Genomic DNA, 16,303 nt, shown 5'->3' on the forward strand with positions numbered 1-16,303 from the left:
TATATCTATATATCTGGTTTGCCATCCTTAATCCCACAGGACAAAGTTGCACATAGGTTCAATTACACCTTTATAACTTTTTAGACTTAAACCGTTGACAAAGTCTGGGGCTAAGATTGGATCCAGCCACACTCAGGCTCCTCTCTGAGAAGGAGTTTAGAAAGCAAGGCAGTCGTTTCTGCACCTTGTGACTCAGTGGGAAGACTTCTCTAATAAACTTTGTCTGAAGCTCCCACTCCACCTGTGACACTAATATCTGATGGGAAAGTAGCACAGCAAGCTGTAGGCAATCCAAGAGACTCCTGGAATGCATGGAGGATAACTTCTTGAGCCAGGTAATAGCCCTACCAGAGGGGATGCAATACTGGATCTGTTGGTCACTAACGTAACTGAGCTAATTGGGGACATCAACATTAGAGGTAGCCAGGGCTGCAGTGATCATGCTCTGGTGGAGTTCATAGTCCTGAGGGATATGGGTTAGGTAAGGAGCAGTTAGGCCCCTGAACTTTAGGAAAGCAAACTTACAGCTCTTCAGGGAGAGAGTCAGTGGGATCTCCTGGGAGACTGTCCTCAGGCACAAGGGAGTGGAACAGACCTGGCAGACATTTAAAGAAACCATCCATAGAGTGCAAGAGCTAGTGATCCCCGGGAAAAAGAAATCAGGCAAGGAAGGCAAGAGACCAGCATGGTTGGTCAAACTAAAGGGAAATAAGCAAATGCATAGACAGTTGAAGTTAGGACAGGTGACCTGGGAAGAATATAGAGACAAAGTACAGTTGTGTAGGGATAGGGTGAGGAAGACCAAGGTGAAGCTGGAACTGAACCTGGCAAAGGACACAAAGAACAACAGAGAGGGCTTCTACAGTTATGTCAACCAGAAAGGGAAGGTCAAAGAATGTGTAACCCCCCAATAAACAACACTGGTAAACTGGTAACAATGGATGAAGAGAAGGCTGAGGTGCTTGACAACTCCTTTGCCTCAGTCTTCAATGGCAACCTCTCTTCCCACACCTCTTGAGTGGATGGACAGCAGAATGGGGACTGGGGGAGCAAAGTCCTTCCCACTGTAAGAGAAGATCAAGTCCATGACCACCTGAGGAACCTGAATGTACATAAGTCTTCCCCCCTACCACAGAAGAGCTTATCTGTTCTATCCATCAGCTGGTGCAATAGCTCCAGGCATTCTCCCCCTCACATGAATTGGTGAGATAACAAAGGCTTGTCCAGTAAGGAGTTACCTCTGACACCAGATGGGATACAATAAACATCTTGCCTTGAGAGCAGGATGTAGGGAGATAAGCTGGAATTTCTGACTGACAGACAATTCACTTTACAAACTATAAAAACTACACAAACTTTCATGAAGTCATAAGTCTCCTACACACACCCTGGAAACATGTAGGACTTCTCTTCGAAGTTTGGATGCAAACTTTGTGGTTACTTTCCCAGGAATTGAGTGAAAGCATTCTATGTGTACTCCATCATCAATTTGGTGGTAAGCTACATTGACTCCTAACCTATACTATTTCTTCACTAGCTTTAATATAGGTACCTTTTATCATGCACTGTATTTTATCTACTAGTAGTTCTTTTTGTTTTATCCTGTGTAGTAAGTAGTCTGTTTAAAGACTTATGTCTGTTAATAAATAATTCATTTAAAAATATACTTAATTGTCCATTCTTAAGAACTTGGGAGCGAGAACCATTTGGGGTGCAGGCCACCTCAAAAAGAGCTACTACCAGAAATCTGAGTCAAAGACAGGACTTGTCTAAACTCTCATCTCCATTTGTAACAGGGACCTGGCATGACATAGTGTGGAATAAGGGGTGTATACAGTTCTGGTTTCAGGTGAGACAGAGTTCATTTTCTTCTCAGTAGCTGGTACAGTGCTGTGGTTTGTATTCAGTATGAGAATAATGTTGATAACACACTGATGTTTAGTTGTTGCTAAGTAATGCTTACTCTAAGACAAGGGCTTCTTCAGTGTCTCATGCTCTGCCAGTGAAGAGGTGCACAATAAACCATGAGGGAGCATAGCCAGGACAGCTGACCTGAACTGGCCAAAGGGATTTTCCATACCATGGAACATCATGTTCAGTATACAAACTGGGGGGAGTTGGCCATAAGCCACCAGTCAGTGCTTGGGGACAGGCTGGGCATGGGTCAGCAGATGGTGAGCAATTGTATCGTGCATCACTTGTTTCACTTGGGTTTTATTCCTCTGTCTCCCTCTTATTGTAATTACATTTTAAAATTATTGTTGGTTTTGTTAGCATTATTTTTACATTTTACTTTTTTTATCTCAGCCATGGATTTTATATTTTTCTGATTCTCCTCCCCATCCCACCAGGGAAGGAGGGGTGGAAGTGAACAAGTGGTTGCATGGTACTTAGTTCCTGCCTGGGGTTAAACCACAACACAGCACATTCTCAAAACTGACAGTAACAGTGGTAAAATCACTTAAATATATAGGTAAAATCACTTAAATAAATATATATATATATATAGCTATCAGCAATTGTTTAAACCACAGATTTTCTGCAAGACAAATAAATCCAAATTTATCTCCTAAAAATCAGTTAGATTTGCGTCAGTACAAAATAGCACTGATTACTGCAGTTACACAAAACAAAGACTGTTTTTGTTATCTCCTGAGTTAGAGAAGATAAGCAATAAATAATTGAACAAATTATTGTTCTTGCATTAAAAAGGTACCCAGTGTTTTGATGCCATTATATAACACTTACTGTGTAACATTATTACAAAACACAGGCACTGGAAAATAAGGAGATGATTGCTGACAGCCAGAGCAGATTGTGCCTGACAAATTTAGTGGCCTTCTACAATGGGGATACAGCAGTGGTGGATGAAGGAAGAGTGACTGATGTCATCTACCTGGACTTGTACAAAGGTCCCTTGGAAAAAATGTTTTTGTAGGTGCTGGGGTCCATCAGTGCTGGTCACTTTTTAAGCATCACCTCCTAAGGTCACCAGGAGCAGGCAATTCCTAAATGTAAGAAGTCAATCAGGCCAGGCAGAAGGCCAACTTGGGTGAACAGGAATCTTCTCTTAAAAATAAGGCAAAACAGGAAGGTGTATGCTGGGTGGAAGCAAGGTCAGGTAACATGGGAAGAATACAGAGATGCTGCTCAACACTGTAAGGAGAAAATCTGTATGGTAAAGCCCAACTGGAGTTGAAGCTGCCAGAACTGTGGGGGATGATAAAAGGAGTTTTTTCAAATATAATAATAGCAATAGGCAGTGTAAAAATAACATCGGCCTGTTACAGGATGAGGATGGTCACCTCACAAACAGGGACATGGACAAGGCAGAGGTGTTTAACACATTCTCTGCCTATGTCATCAACACAGATGATGGACCAAGGGGGTCTCCATGTCCTGAGCTGGAGGACCATGACTGTGAGAATGATCTACTCCTAGTCAACCCTGAAATTGTGTGGGATCTGCTGCTCCAGCTAGATCCCTACAAATCTATGGGGCCTGATGGGATTCATCCAAGAATCCTCAAGGAACTGGCTGATGTCATCACAAAAACTCTCTCGATGATTTTTGAGTGGTCTTGGGAATCTGGAAAGGTCTCAGCTGACTGAAAGCTGCCGAACATTGTCCTGATTATCAAGGGCAGGAAGAAGGACCACAAAAACTACAGGCCTGTTAGTCTCACTTCAGTGCCTGGTAAAGTTATGAAGATTATTCTGGGAGGTATTGAAAAACACCCAAAAGACAATGCAGTCATCGGTCACAGCCAGCATGGCTTCATGACAGGAAAGTCCTGCTTATCAAACTTGATTTCCTTTTTTGACAAGGTAACCCACCTCATTGATCAAGAGAAGACAGTTGATGTCATCTTTTTGGATTTCAGTAGAGCTTTTAATACTGTCTCTCACAGAATCCTTCTGGACAAAATGTCCAGCACACAGCTGGATAAACACGTCGTGTGATGGGTGAGCAACTGGCTCACAGGTCGAGTACAGAGAGTTATAATGAATAGGGTGACATCAGACTGGCAACCTGTCACTAGTGGGATTCCTCAGGGCTCCATCTTAGCCCTATGCTCTTCAATATCTCCATAAATTACTTGAAAGCAGGACTCAAAAGGATACTAAGCAAGTTTGCAGATAATACAAAACTGGGAGGAGCCGTTGACTCCCTCAAAGGTGGGGAGGCCCTGCAGAGAGACCTTGACAAATTAGAGGACTGGGCAATCACCAGATGCATGAAGTTTAACAAGGGAAAGTGACAGATTCTGCACCTGGGATGGGGCAACCCTGGATTTATGTACAGACTGGGGAATGAGATGCTGGAAAGCAGTGCAAAGGATAGGGACCTGGGGGTTCTGGTCAACAGAAAGTTGAATATGAGTCAGCAGTGTGCCCTGCCAGCCAGGAGAGCCAATCGTGTCCTGGGGTGCATCAGGCAAAGCATCACCAGCCAGTCAAGGGAGGTGATTGTCCCGCTCTGCTTAGTACTGGTGTGACCTCATCTTGAATATTGTATGCAGCTTTGGGCACCACAATACAAGAAAGATATGAAGCTATTAGAGAGCATCCAAAGGAGGGCAAAAAAAATGGTGAAGGGCCTTGAGGGGAAGCTCTGTGAGGAGTGGCTGAGGTCACTTGGTCTGTTCAGCCTGGAGGAGACTGAGGGGAGATCTCATCACAGTCTACAACTTCCTTGTGAGGGGAAGAGGAGGGACAGACACTGATCACTTCTCTGTGGTGACCAGTGACAGGACCCGAGGAAATAGCCTGAAGTTTTGTCAGGGCAGGTTTAGGTTGGATATTAGAGAAAGGTTCTTTACCTAGAGGGTGGTTGGACCCTGGAACAGGCTCCCCAGGGAAGTGGTCACAGCCCCAAGCCTGACAGAGTTTGGAGAAGAAGCTTTTGGACAATACTCTCAGGCACATGGTGTGGTTCTTTGGGATGGTGCTGAGCAGGGCCTGGAGTTGGACTCAGTGATCCTTGTGGGTCATTTCCAACTCAGCATATTCTGTGATTCTGTGATTCTTTGATTCTCTGATTCTATGATGTGACAATGGACCATTTGATGGATAAGGAATTGGCTGGATGATCACACTCAAAGAGTTGCAGTCAACAGCTCAATGTCCAAGTGGAGAGCAGTGACCAGTGGTGATCCTCAGGAGTCAGTATTGGGACTGGCACTGTTTAACATCTTTGTTGGTGACATGGACAGTGAGATTGAGTGCACTCTTAGCAAGTTTGCTGACGACATCAAACTATATGGTGCAGTCAACACATTGGATGGAACGGATGCCAACCAAAGGGGCCCTGACAGGCTTGAGAGGTGGGCCTGTAAAAACTTCATGAAGTTCAACAAGGCCAAGTGCAAGGTCCTGCACCTGGGTCGGGGCAATCCCAAGCACAAGTAAAGGCTGAGTGAAGAACGGATTGTGAGCAGCTATGGGGAGAAGGACTTGGGGGTATTGGTGGACAAGAAGCTTGATATGTATGTATTGGTTTAGCATGGCGTGGTTTTTAGCAGCAGGGGGGCCACAAAGGTGGCTCCTGTGAGAAGCTGCTAGAAGCTTCCCACCATGTCCAACAGAGGCAATGGCTGATGGCTCTGAAGATGGACATGCTGCTGGCCAAAACTGGGCCAATGAGAGAGGTTGGTAAAGCCTCTGTGATTACATATTTAGGAAGAAAATCAAAACAAAAGTCACAAGTTTTTGCTTGCAGTTAGAGAAGAGGAGGAGGTGAGAATATGTGAGGGAAAACAACATGGCGACACCAAGGTCAGTGGAGAAGGAGGGGGAGGAGGTGCTCCAGGCGCTGGAGATGAGATTCCTCTGCAGGCTGTGGTGAAGACCATGGTGAAGCAGGTTGTCCCCCTGCAGTCCATGGGTCCACAGGGGATGCAGAGAGATCCACCCGCAGCCCGTGGGGGAGGTGCCCGTGCCAGAGCAGGTAGATGCCTGGAGGCTGTGATCCAGTGGGAGACCCGGTGGAGAGAGGGGGCCCCTGCTTCCAGGCTGGAGCAGCCTGTCCTTGGAGGACTGCACCCCATGGAAAGAGAGCCATGTCACAGCAGTTTTAGGAGGACTGTGTTCCCGTGGGGGGAGTTCACGTTGCAGCAGGTGTGGTATGGCTGCTGCTTGTGAGAGTGGACCCACGCCGGAGAAGTTCACGAAGAACTGTCTCCCGTGGGAGGGACCCCATGGTCTCACAGGGGAAGGACTCCTCTCCTAGAGCAGAAGAAGAAAATCTCAGTGATGAACTAACCAAAACCCCCATGCCCTGTCTCCCTGCGCTGTTGGTGTGAAGGAGGGAGGAGCAGGGGGGCAAAGAGGTGTTTTAAAGGCTTATTTTACTTCTCATTATCCTCCTCTGATTCTGTTAGTAATAAAATTCACTTTGCAACCTTAAGTTGATCCTGTTTTGCCCTTGAAATATTTCTCCCAGTCCCTATCTCCCTCATGAAGTTAGATAATTTTTTTTCCCTCTACCCAGCTGTGGCAGGGGAGGGTGAGTGAGCAACTCACATGGATGCCTGGCATTGGGCCAGCGTCAAACCATGACAATGTCTCAGCAATGTGTGCTTGCAGCACAGACAGCAAACCATATCAAAAATAATCTGCATCAAAGGCTGCATCAAAAGGAGCATAGCCAACAGGTCGAGGGAGGTAATTCTTCCCCTCTACTCTGCTCTTGTGAGACCCCACTTGGAGCACTGCATCCAGCTCTGGGGTCCCCAGCACAGGAAGGACATAGGCCTGTTGGAGAGAGTCCAGAGGAGGACCATGAAGGTGATTAGAGGGCTGGAACACCTCTCCTATGAAGACAGACTGAAAGAGTTGAGGCTGGGCTGTTCAGCCTGGAAAAGAGAAGTCTCCAGGGTTGTGGTAGTCTGTTATTTTACAGTTTGCTCTTCTGTAGTAGGTTTTAAATATTCCTTGTTATAAGTTTGTAATGGTTCATTCCATGTACCCCATTTGGCTTCCCTAATGGTTCAGTCCTGAGTTGTTTACCCCAGGATTTTCCCGCCAAGTGTATGTCAATCCCCCTGTCAGTCTCCTTGTACCTCCTTTGTTCCCTTCTGGAATGTTCCCTGTCCTTCATCCCCTCCTCAAAGCAAGATTGGTGTTCAGGGTTTGCTCCTTCCCCTTGCTGGCTTCTATTGGATAGCCCTTACCCTGCACTCCTCCCCTAATGCCTTCCTATTGGTAAAAGGTTGTGTCCTCCCCTTATTCCCGCCTCTCCTTAAAAGCAGTTTTTTTGCCCTCAGTTATTGTCATTTGTCCCTGAATCCTCTGGGGAATAAAACTTCCTTGGAACTCAAACAAGTGATCCCTCTCTATTCCTTTGCCTTGGTTTCTCATACTGGGTTGCTGCTGTGTTACCCCCGCCACAGCCGCCTGCTGCAGGGAGCTGTGAGCCCCTGTAAGCGCCGCCACCCGGGGGGAACTCAGTAGAGATCCGGGGGCGGCCTCTCTCGTGACTGGCCATCGGTCTCGGGGAGTGAGCTGGCTGGAGAACATCTTCCCTGTGACCGCAGCGCGCAGATACACAGGGTGACCTTATAGCAGCCTTCTGGTACCTAAAGGGGGCCTACAAGAAAGCTGGGGAGGAATTTTTTACAAGGGCATGTGGTGATAGAACAAGGAGGAATGGCTTTAAAATGAAAGAAGGTAGGTTTAGATTAGATATTAGGAAGAAATTCTTTACTGTGTGGGTGGTGAGGGTGAAACAGGATGCCCAGAGAAGTTGTGGATGCCCCATCCCTGGAAGTGTTCAAGGCCAGGTTGGATGGGGCTTTGAGGAACCTGGTCTAATGTAAGGTGTCCCGGCCAATGGCAGGAGAGTCGGAACTGGATGATCTCTAAGGTCCCTTCCAACCCAAACTATTCTATGATTTTATGAAATCTGAAGTCTGCACACTTATAGCTTGTTTGGTAGTATAACTGATGTGGTATATTCCCTCTGGCCAGCTTTTCTGTATGTGAAAGAACTCTAGCTGCCCTGTTGAAAAAACAGTGGATGAAAGAATGTTGCTGCAACACTGAAAACATTCACCTTTTTAAAGTGCAAGCTATCAAATACACTGAGGTTTTATTGGGGTTTTTTATACTTAATGGAGTCAAATATCTTTAGATTGATTATGTAAATGATCAAAAGACATTCCTGACATTGTACCATTTCAGGAAGTGTTCATAAGTCTTACATAGAAAGACTGTCTCATTCATGGAAAAAAAATCTTAATGGGTAAACTTTATGGACGATCTAGTAATTTTATTTGTCCTATATTTCAAAGCCTGTTTTACAACTTAAGAAATTAGCAAAGCAAAAAAAATCTGAAGAATGAAAAACTACCCTTAAAGCCTTTTTTCTTCTGGCTCTTAAAAAATACAACTTTACATTTACAGTACAGTTAATAAAAATACAGCATTTTTTAACTAGATGTTTAGAAGTTCAGGACAACAGCAATTTTCTACTAGCAAAACCATCCAGCCTGTCTGTTTAAGGCATTAACAGTAAACTAAATGTTCCATCCACAAAACAGAGATAACTATTTCTTTTTAAAAGACAAAGGTTACAAAATGAAATTATGCTACATGGCACAAAATGTACCATGAAACCATAAAAATGGTTATGCTACATGGCACAAAAAGTACCTTCTAGTGTGTTTTACCTGGAAATAATAAAGAAAACAGGCAGCATTTAGAGGGAAAGAGTATTTGTTCAGAGACAAACTTCCTAGTTACTCTATCTAGGTCAGTTTAAGTTACTAATTTTCTCTACAGGGAAACTTGTCTCACAACTCAGTAAGAAATTTCAGCAACCACCACCACTCAAAAAACCCCCAGTATGAATTCTTAGTCCAAAATAATAAATATATTTACCTGTGTTTTGAGTGAGACCTTTTCCTTCTAGATTGGGATTTTGAGCTAGACCTGGATTCTGAACGAGAATGGGAACGAGATCGACCACCTTTTCTTTCACTGCTCTTTCCAGACTCTGAGAGGAAGAAAACACTGCAATGTAAGCTCAGGATATTGAAAGATCCCAGTTAATCTGGAACAAGTGTAATGTATCACACATATACTGCAAGGGGCCCATGCTTTGCACATCTTCCTTCTTTGTTAATATCCTTGAGAAACATCCAATAAAGTCATTGTATATACTCATTGAGTGCAGTCACCCTGCAACAGTACACATAAACCAAACAATTATAAACAGCCAGCTCTGTTAGGAATGGGATTTATGTTGCTGCCACAATGCACAAGATTACAACAGGTTCTCCTCTGGTATATAATTTAATTTAATAAAGTTTTTAAAATAACCTCAGAAGAATAAATTTAGAGGGCAGAGCTTTGAAAACAAGCATAAAATGAAAATAATAATTAGCACTTTTTATACTTTTAAATATTCCAACCACTGTACAAATACTGAAGTTCTATTCCTCAAACACTGTTTTGAGGGAGGAAGGGATGGAGAGAAGGGAGTAAAAAGTTTGTTCCGAAAGCCAGGAAGTCAACAGAAAACTTATCAGTGACCTCTGCAGACTTTGGTTCAGACTTTAAAAGATTATCATTCTGCTGCTTAACACTGAGGAAATGTTAGAACTATTTTTCTCACAACTCTAAAAAAAGACAGAAAGTACCCCACCCCCCCCCCAAAAAAAAATCCTCAAGACCCTCCACTATTGTCCTAGATTGCAAGGCAAGATGTATTCTACTTGCCATCTGTTAGAGGTGTGGCAGTTATCTTCTCTTAATTGGACAGTTTTCTTTATCTCTTGCACAAACCAATCCTCCCCCCCGGGGAGACATCTGCTGTTAATGGCCTATTGAATGTCACTGCATGACTGATAAAAGTTACAGCATCCCCTTGTGAGATGCTCCGCCCAGAGGGAGGAGCCAAGCATTCCTAACTGGATATAATCTGAGTTTCTGGGGCACCAGACTCAGCCTTTCCACTGGATTCCCAGAGGAACAGCTGGGTCTTTCGAATGGACCTTCAGAGGAAGACTACACCCTTCTACAGGATCACTGCTCTGACAGAACCACATCTGCCACTCCAGGAGGACTGCAGCCATTCCAATTTGGACTGCTACCACCACCCTGACCAAAAGGGGGTCAGGTTGTATTCTGACTCTGTCAGTGGTTTTTCTTTTGTGTTATTGCATGTATTTTGGTTTTTTTTTTTTCTTTTCCTAAAATATTGTATGTTTGACTTGGAGTCTCTCACTGGTTTTGCTTTCAAACCAGAACAGCTATCTAACCCACATAAGCTAATGTCTGTGTCTTTTTGTAAGAAGAAAGACAAAATCTTGCTGATAAAAAAAGAGGGAGGATTTCAACTGCAAGTGTAACAAGCTTTACATTGAGGTGTTGTAATCACTTTAAGTCAGCATAAATCAGCACTGAAGTGTCTGCTTAACCACTTGAGCCACTGACACCTTCCTCCTTGACCTGGCATTTCAGGGTTAACAGGGATCAGGGAACCAATTTGAATGAAAGTCTGTTACAATATGTTAAGTTTTATCCCAGATTCATTCTCTGATTCCATTTGCTATGAGGATGCATATAGTCTTGAGGCAGTATGAAAAAGAGCACAGCACAGTGATAAAATTAACCTGCCAAAGAAAAGCATAATATTGCTGCTTTCAGCAGCACACTAGCTCACTCTGATCATGAAACTATGGTATTAATGGGTGCTAGAAGAGAAAACAAAATATAAAGCATTTTTTAAGTTTGTAAGTACTTTGAACTTTAAAAGCACCAACATTAAATATTTAGTACTGACTTAGCATTTTTGAAAACATTCAGTGAGCATCTATATGAAAATAAGGCATGATGAAATAAAGTCCGCTTCATTCCACTGCTTTGTTGCATGAAAACAATTTTGATTCTTTTCTTTTGTTTTCCCACATACATGTTGCTCACCTCTGAATACCCTTTTCCTGTGTTTGAAAGTGTTCTTAAAAGCATGCGTCAATGTACACACAGAACACGTCTGTTAGGTAATGAACATAATATACCTACCTGGCTCAATAGCAGCAGATATGAAAGATTGGGCTTCCCTTACTCTCTTCATCACTTCTTCCAGTTCCTTGGCAGCAGCTTGTGGTGTCATTTCAGGAGGCTTCACTATTGCATTATTGGAGTGATTTATTCTAAATTAAGACAAAAATAAAAACTTTAACTTCCAAACTCTTGAAAAGGAAAAATGAAAAAAAAAAAGAAAGCACCTAAACTTCCATGTATGACTAAAAAGGTCAAAGTTCAGCAAAACTACAAATTTTTCCTCTAACACTCATCTTTTCTAAGTATATGAAATGTCTGGTTTTTATTGCTTTCAAATCTTATGGCTTTTAAACAATTGTGGCACAATATTTCTGTGTTAAATTTTTTTCTAGTACAAGTCTATAAATCTATTTCAGATCAAATTTCTACATTAGTACCTACTAATTACATACACATCATACATAAAGTTTAATTAGTACAAAGGACTTTGCAGATTCTCTCACTGTTATGGCTTTCACCAATTCAAGATTGGATGTAGAAATATCTTATTCAATGCCAACCATATTCTTCTTGGAAAAAAAGTTATGTCCAACCTTGAAATTTGAGTTCATAAAAGCATTCCAGTTTACTAACAATAAGTCTTTACATTGATACTATATTAATATTTTAAATAATATAATAAAAATATAAAATATTAATCACAGCAGTTTCCTGCACATGAGTCATTAATGTATAAGGATACTAAGACATCTCTCATTCAATATTCATATGGATAATTAATTTCTTACTTCAGTGGCCTGTCTCCAAACATAACTCCATTAAAGGCAATAGCTCGAGGTACAGAATTTTGGTCTGCAAATTCCACAAAAGCAAATCGTGTTGGTTGCGTCTCATCACCTGCCATTCGTACAAATTTGACTTCCCCAACTTGCTTAAAAAATTCAAGCAGCTGATCTGCTGTTGTAGTCTAGAAAGAGTCAAAGAGATCAGCTGAAGTAAAATATATAATGAAAACCACTTATTCAACATATCAGATAATCTAACAGCTACAGATTTTAGAAAGACATCTCATCATCATTACACAGGTGACATGAATTTGGTGATGTTACACTTTAAGAGAGAAAGGTATTTTTTTCTTCCATTAATCTAAAAAATATATTACAAGTTAAAATAGTGCAACCACGAGCCCTGAAGTCCTACATCTAGGTTAAAAAAAGCACTTGTACAGGATTTTGTAGTTTTCAGACAACTTATTTGAAATAACTGATGATACATCTATGTCCAAGATACTGATTGTGAGTTCTGATCAACTAAAAAAAAATCCAAGCAGTATTACAAGACTTCACTTTTATCTGTTTTTCTACTAGTTTCAAGCTTGTTTTATTTTATTGTGATCAATAATAGTTTTATACTCTAGTAGCTACTTTGGCAGTCAAAAACCACAAAAATCAAATACTTATATTTCCATCAGTCAAAATCAAATTGTTTTTCAATCAATTCAATCAATTCAATCAATTGCTGAAAAAGAAATTTCTGACAGACCCAACTTTTCTGTCAGAGCAACTCAAATATATTTATGCTAATTTTTCAACTTCTACTGGGACCAATAATTTCTTCTTACTGTACTTATGCAACTGCACAGTGTTGTGGGGGACAGCTACCATGCTCTCACAAATTCTGAGGCATTGTTCAGCTAATATAATCCAGCTGGACATCTGATCAACACCCACAATCATAAATGTTTCTTGAATGCAGTTAGTGTGATTTCTCTGTTTTCCTGCTAGAATGAATTCCAACAGTCTGGTCTAATCTGATTGGCAAAAGAGCATTCAAGAATTTGAAATATCTCTAGTAAACTTCTATTGGCATCACCTAATGAAAACTCTTAAAATGTAAGATTGTAATTCACAAATTAACAATTCTGTATCTTCCATTATTATTACCGACAAAAACAAAAAAAACTACCTGTGAATTCAAGTTTCCAACATAGACTGTTCTTCTAATTTCATCAATCTTGGATGGGTCCACATTCCCCATAATTGGTGGCTGTGGTATTTCTCCCAGTGTTGTAATGTTAGGGTCCAATGCTGATGCTGGTATAGCCCCCAAAGTGCCAAGTGAAACACCAAGCTGGAAAATAGAAAAATAGTATATGCTTCGCAACCAAGCACAGGAGACACTTCACCTTTTAATACTTGCCTTCTTTGTGCATTTCTGTAAAAATAAACCGAATTAATATAGGTAAGACTTTAAACTGTAAGGTCCCAGAATTGGGAACTGAAATTTCTCCTGGGGAATGTTATAAAAAAAAATCACTTTAAAATGATTACTAAATTGGTCTGCTGAGTTCCTGGTTTGAACTTTTTCTCCATCCAAAAATCAACTTCCTTTCCAGCAAATGAAGTTTCTAGCCACCAGTAGTTTGTTATGTAACAAAATTACTCTCTTTATTTGAAATCATCCTTTTATTATTAAACTGGGTGTGGCTGAGCTGGAGTTCATGTTCCCATAGCAGCTCTCAGAGTGTTGTGCTTCGCATTGGTAGCTAGAAAGGTGTTGATAACACACCAGTGTTTTGGCTACTGCTGAGCAGCACTGGCACAGCATCAACGCTGTCTCTCAACATTCCCCCCATTAAGGGGCTGGGAGTGGGCAAGATCTTGTGAGAGGACACAACCAGGCTAGCTGACCCAAATTAACCAAAGGGATATTCCATACCATATGATGTCAGCTCAGATATAAAGCTAAGAAAAGGAGGAGGAAGGGGGTGTATTCATTATTTATAATGTTTGCCTTCCAGAGCAACCACTACACATGCTGGAGCCCTGCTTTCTGGGAAGCAGCTGAACATCGCTCACTGATGGGAAGTAGAGAATAAACTTTTTTTTTCTCTTTGCTTGTTTACATGCAAACTTTCACTTTTGCTTTAGTAAACTGCCTTATCTAAACCTACGAGTTCGTATTTTCTCTCCCCTGTCCAGCTGGGAAGGGGAGTGGTAGAGTAGCTTGGTGGGCACCTGGTGCCCGGCCAAGGTCAACCCATTAAAGTTATACAGCTTGACTTCCTCTTTGATATTCTAAAATTCACAGATAATTCATTAAATATGCATATTAAAAACAAAGTGAATTTACCTTAGATAGTGTCATGGTTTTCCAAAACCACTACAGATGGTTAGTTTAGAAACAAATGTCTCTAAACACCACAATTACACCAGTCCTGTTTAATATATCAATCTTCATCAATGCTCTGGATGAGGGGATCAAGTGCATCCTTAGCAAATTTGACGACACCAAGATGGGTGGGAGTGTTGATCTGCTGGAGGGTAGGAATGTACTACAGAGGGATATGGATAGGCTGGATTGATGGGCCAAGGCCAACTGTATGAGATTCATCAAGGTGAAGTGCTGAGTACTGCACTTGGGTCACAACAACCACATGAAACACTACTGCCTTGAGGAAGGGTGGCTGGAAAGCTGCCTGGCAAAAAAAGGACCTGGGGATGTTGGTCAACAGCTGGCTGAACATGAGCCAGCCTATGCCCAGGTGGTCAAGAAAGCCAATGGCATCTTGGCTTGTATCAGCAATAGTGTGACCAGAAGGACTAGGAAGTGATTCTTCCCCTGTACTCGGCACTGGTGAGGCCACACCTCTAATACTGTGTTCAGGTTCATGACCCTCATGACAAGATGCTGGAGTACATCCAAAGAAGAGCAACAGAGCTGGTGAAGGGGCTGGAGTACAAGTCTTTATGAGGAGCAGCTGAAGGAACTGGGTTTATTTAGCCAGGAGAAAAGGAGGCTCAGGGGAGCCCTTATCGCTCTCTACAACTACCTGAAGGGAGGTTGTAGTGAAGTGGGTGTCAGTCATTTCTCTCAAGTAACAAGTGATGAGAGGAAATGGCCTCAAGTTGTACCAGGGGAGGTTTAGATTGGATATTACAAAACATTTATTCAGCAAATGCTTGTCAAACAATGGAACAGGCTGCCCAGGGAAGCAGTTGAGTCACCATCTGTGGAGCTATTTAAAAGATGTGTAAACATGGCACTTGGGAACATGGTTTAGTGGTAGACTCGGCAGTGTTAGTATTACAGTTGAACTTGATGATCTTAGAGGTCTTTTCTAACCTAAATTATTCCATTATTATTTAGGGTTCATTACCAACAATTATGCAGTGGAAACTTGAGTAAGCACAGTTTTTTAATGAAATACCTAAACTATTACTTCACATATTTTAAGACAAAAAAATGCCAACATTCTTGTGAACTAAAAATTATTTTCAAAGTCATCCAATGTCTCTCATACAATGACAGTTATGAACCATAAACAGAAGTAGCCTAAACCTCTGACTGGCAACATTGGATACACTGTTTCATTATAAAAGTTGCACACTTTAAAACAGCTCTTGGACCACAACCTTTACAATGGATAGTGATCTCTGTGGGAGGGAGGGAGGAAGGAAGGGAGGAAGGAAGGGAGGCAGTTCGGAAGGCAGGAAGGCAGGAAGGAAGGAAGGAATTTCTTTTAGGATGATGATCAGTATCAGCTAAGAATATGAGAGTGGGAATAATGTTTCTGGTCATGGAGACAGATGAGGAATCATTTAAGTATGATGTCTTGATTTAAGACAATTTAAGAGGTGGACACTTCAAAATGAGTTACCTCCTCTTAAGTGTTTTAGCCAATCCCTTTCCACCAATAAGAAAAGATTATGAGTAGATACAAGTGAAAAAATAACAGTTTATTAAAAAAACCCAAAATAGCAACAGGCAGAAAATAACAGTAATAGTCACTACTTACAAACTTGCTGAAATCTCACAGACTGCCCAGGAACAAAGAGAAACTCAAAATGGAGGAGTAACACCACCCCCACCCCCCTCCCAAGATGATGCCCTCTGCAGATGACCACATGTGGAGAGACAAAGATGGCAGTAGCCCATCCCCTCTTATGTCTCTACCAGTAGTGGCAGCTCTATTGGCAAAAAGCAGCTGGCACACTCCAGTGGCTGGAGTTTGGTCAATGTCTAAAACTTGTGAAGGGACTTTGCTGCCTTCTTGGCAGAAGATGGCAAGCAGTCGGCTGGGGTAACTCAGACTCCATGCCTTCCCATTTTGACCGGGCACTGCTGGTGTGCTGGGGCAACCATATGGAGCAGGGCTGTTATGTTCTTCTCGGTGTGATGCTGCAGCTGTAGTCAGGCACTCGCAGAATTTACCTTGAGGCAGTCCAGGACTGCAAAACAAAGCCTTTTGAAAAAAAAAAAAACCACCCGTAGCACCCCCCTCAAAGAAAAAA

The 16,303-nt window shown here is 42.0% G+C and overlaps 1 protein-coding gene across 3 annotated transcripts in view; it reads right to left on the reverse strand.

Annotated features, from left to right (window-relative positions):
* LOC128821375 (splicing regulatory glutamine/lysine-rich protein 1-like) overlaps positions 1-16,303 on the reverse strand; it is a 69,615-nt gene that overhangs the window by 30,491 nt on the left and 22,821 nt on the right. For all 3 annotated transcript variants that reach the window (XM_054002361.1, XM_054002363.1, XM_054002362.1), the window contains 4 exons: positions 12,975-13,139; positions 11,798-11,976; positions 11,028-11,158; positions 8,883-8,997 (listed from right to left, as the gene is read on the reverse strand). In XM_054002361.1, the coding sequence (XP_053858336.1) occupies positions 8,883-8,997; positions 11,028-11,158; positions 11,798-11,976; positions 12,975-13,139 (590 nt within the window). The remainder of the gene's footprint in view (positions 1-8,882; positions 8,998-11,027; positions 11,159-11,797; positions 11,977-12,974; positions 13,140-16,303) is intronic.

Source organism: Vidua macroura, chromosome W (assembly GCF_024509145.1).
Source record: "Vidua macroura isolate BioBank_ID:100142 chromosome W, ASM2450914v1, whole genome shotgun sequence".
Taxonomy (NCBI): Eukaryota; Metazoa; Chordata; class Aves; order Passeriformes; family Viduidae; genus Vidua; species Vidua macroura.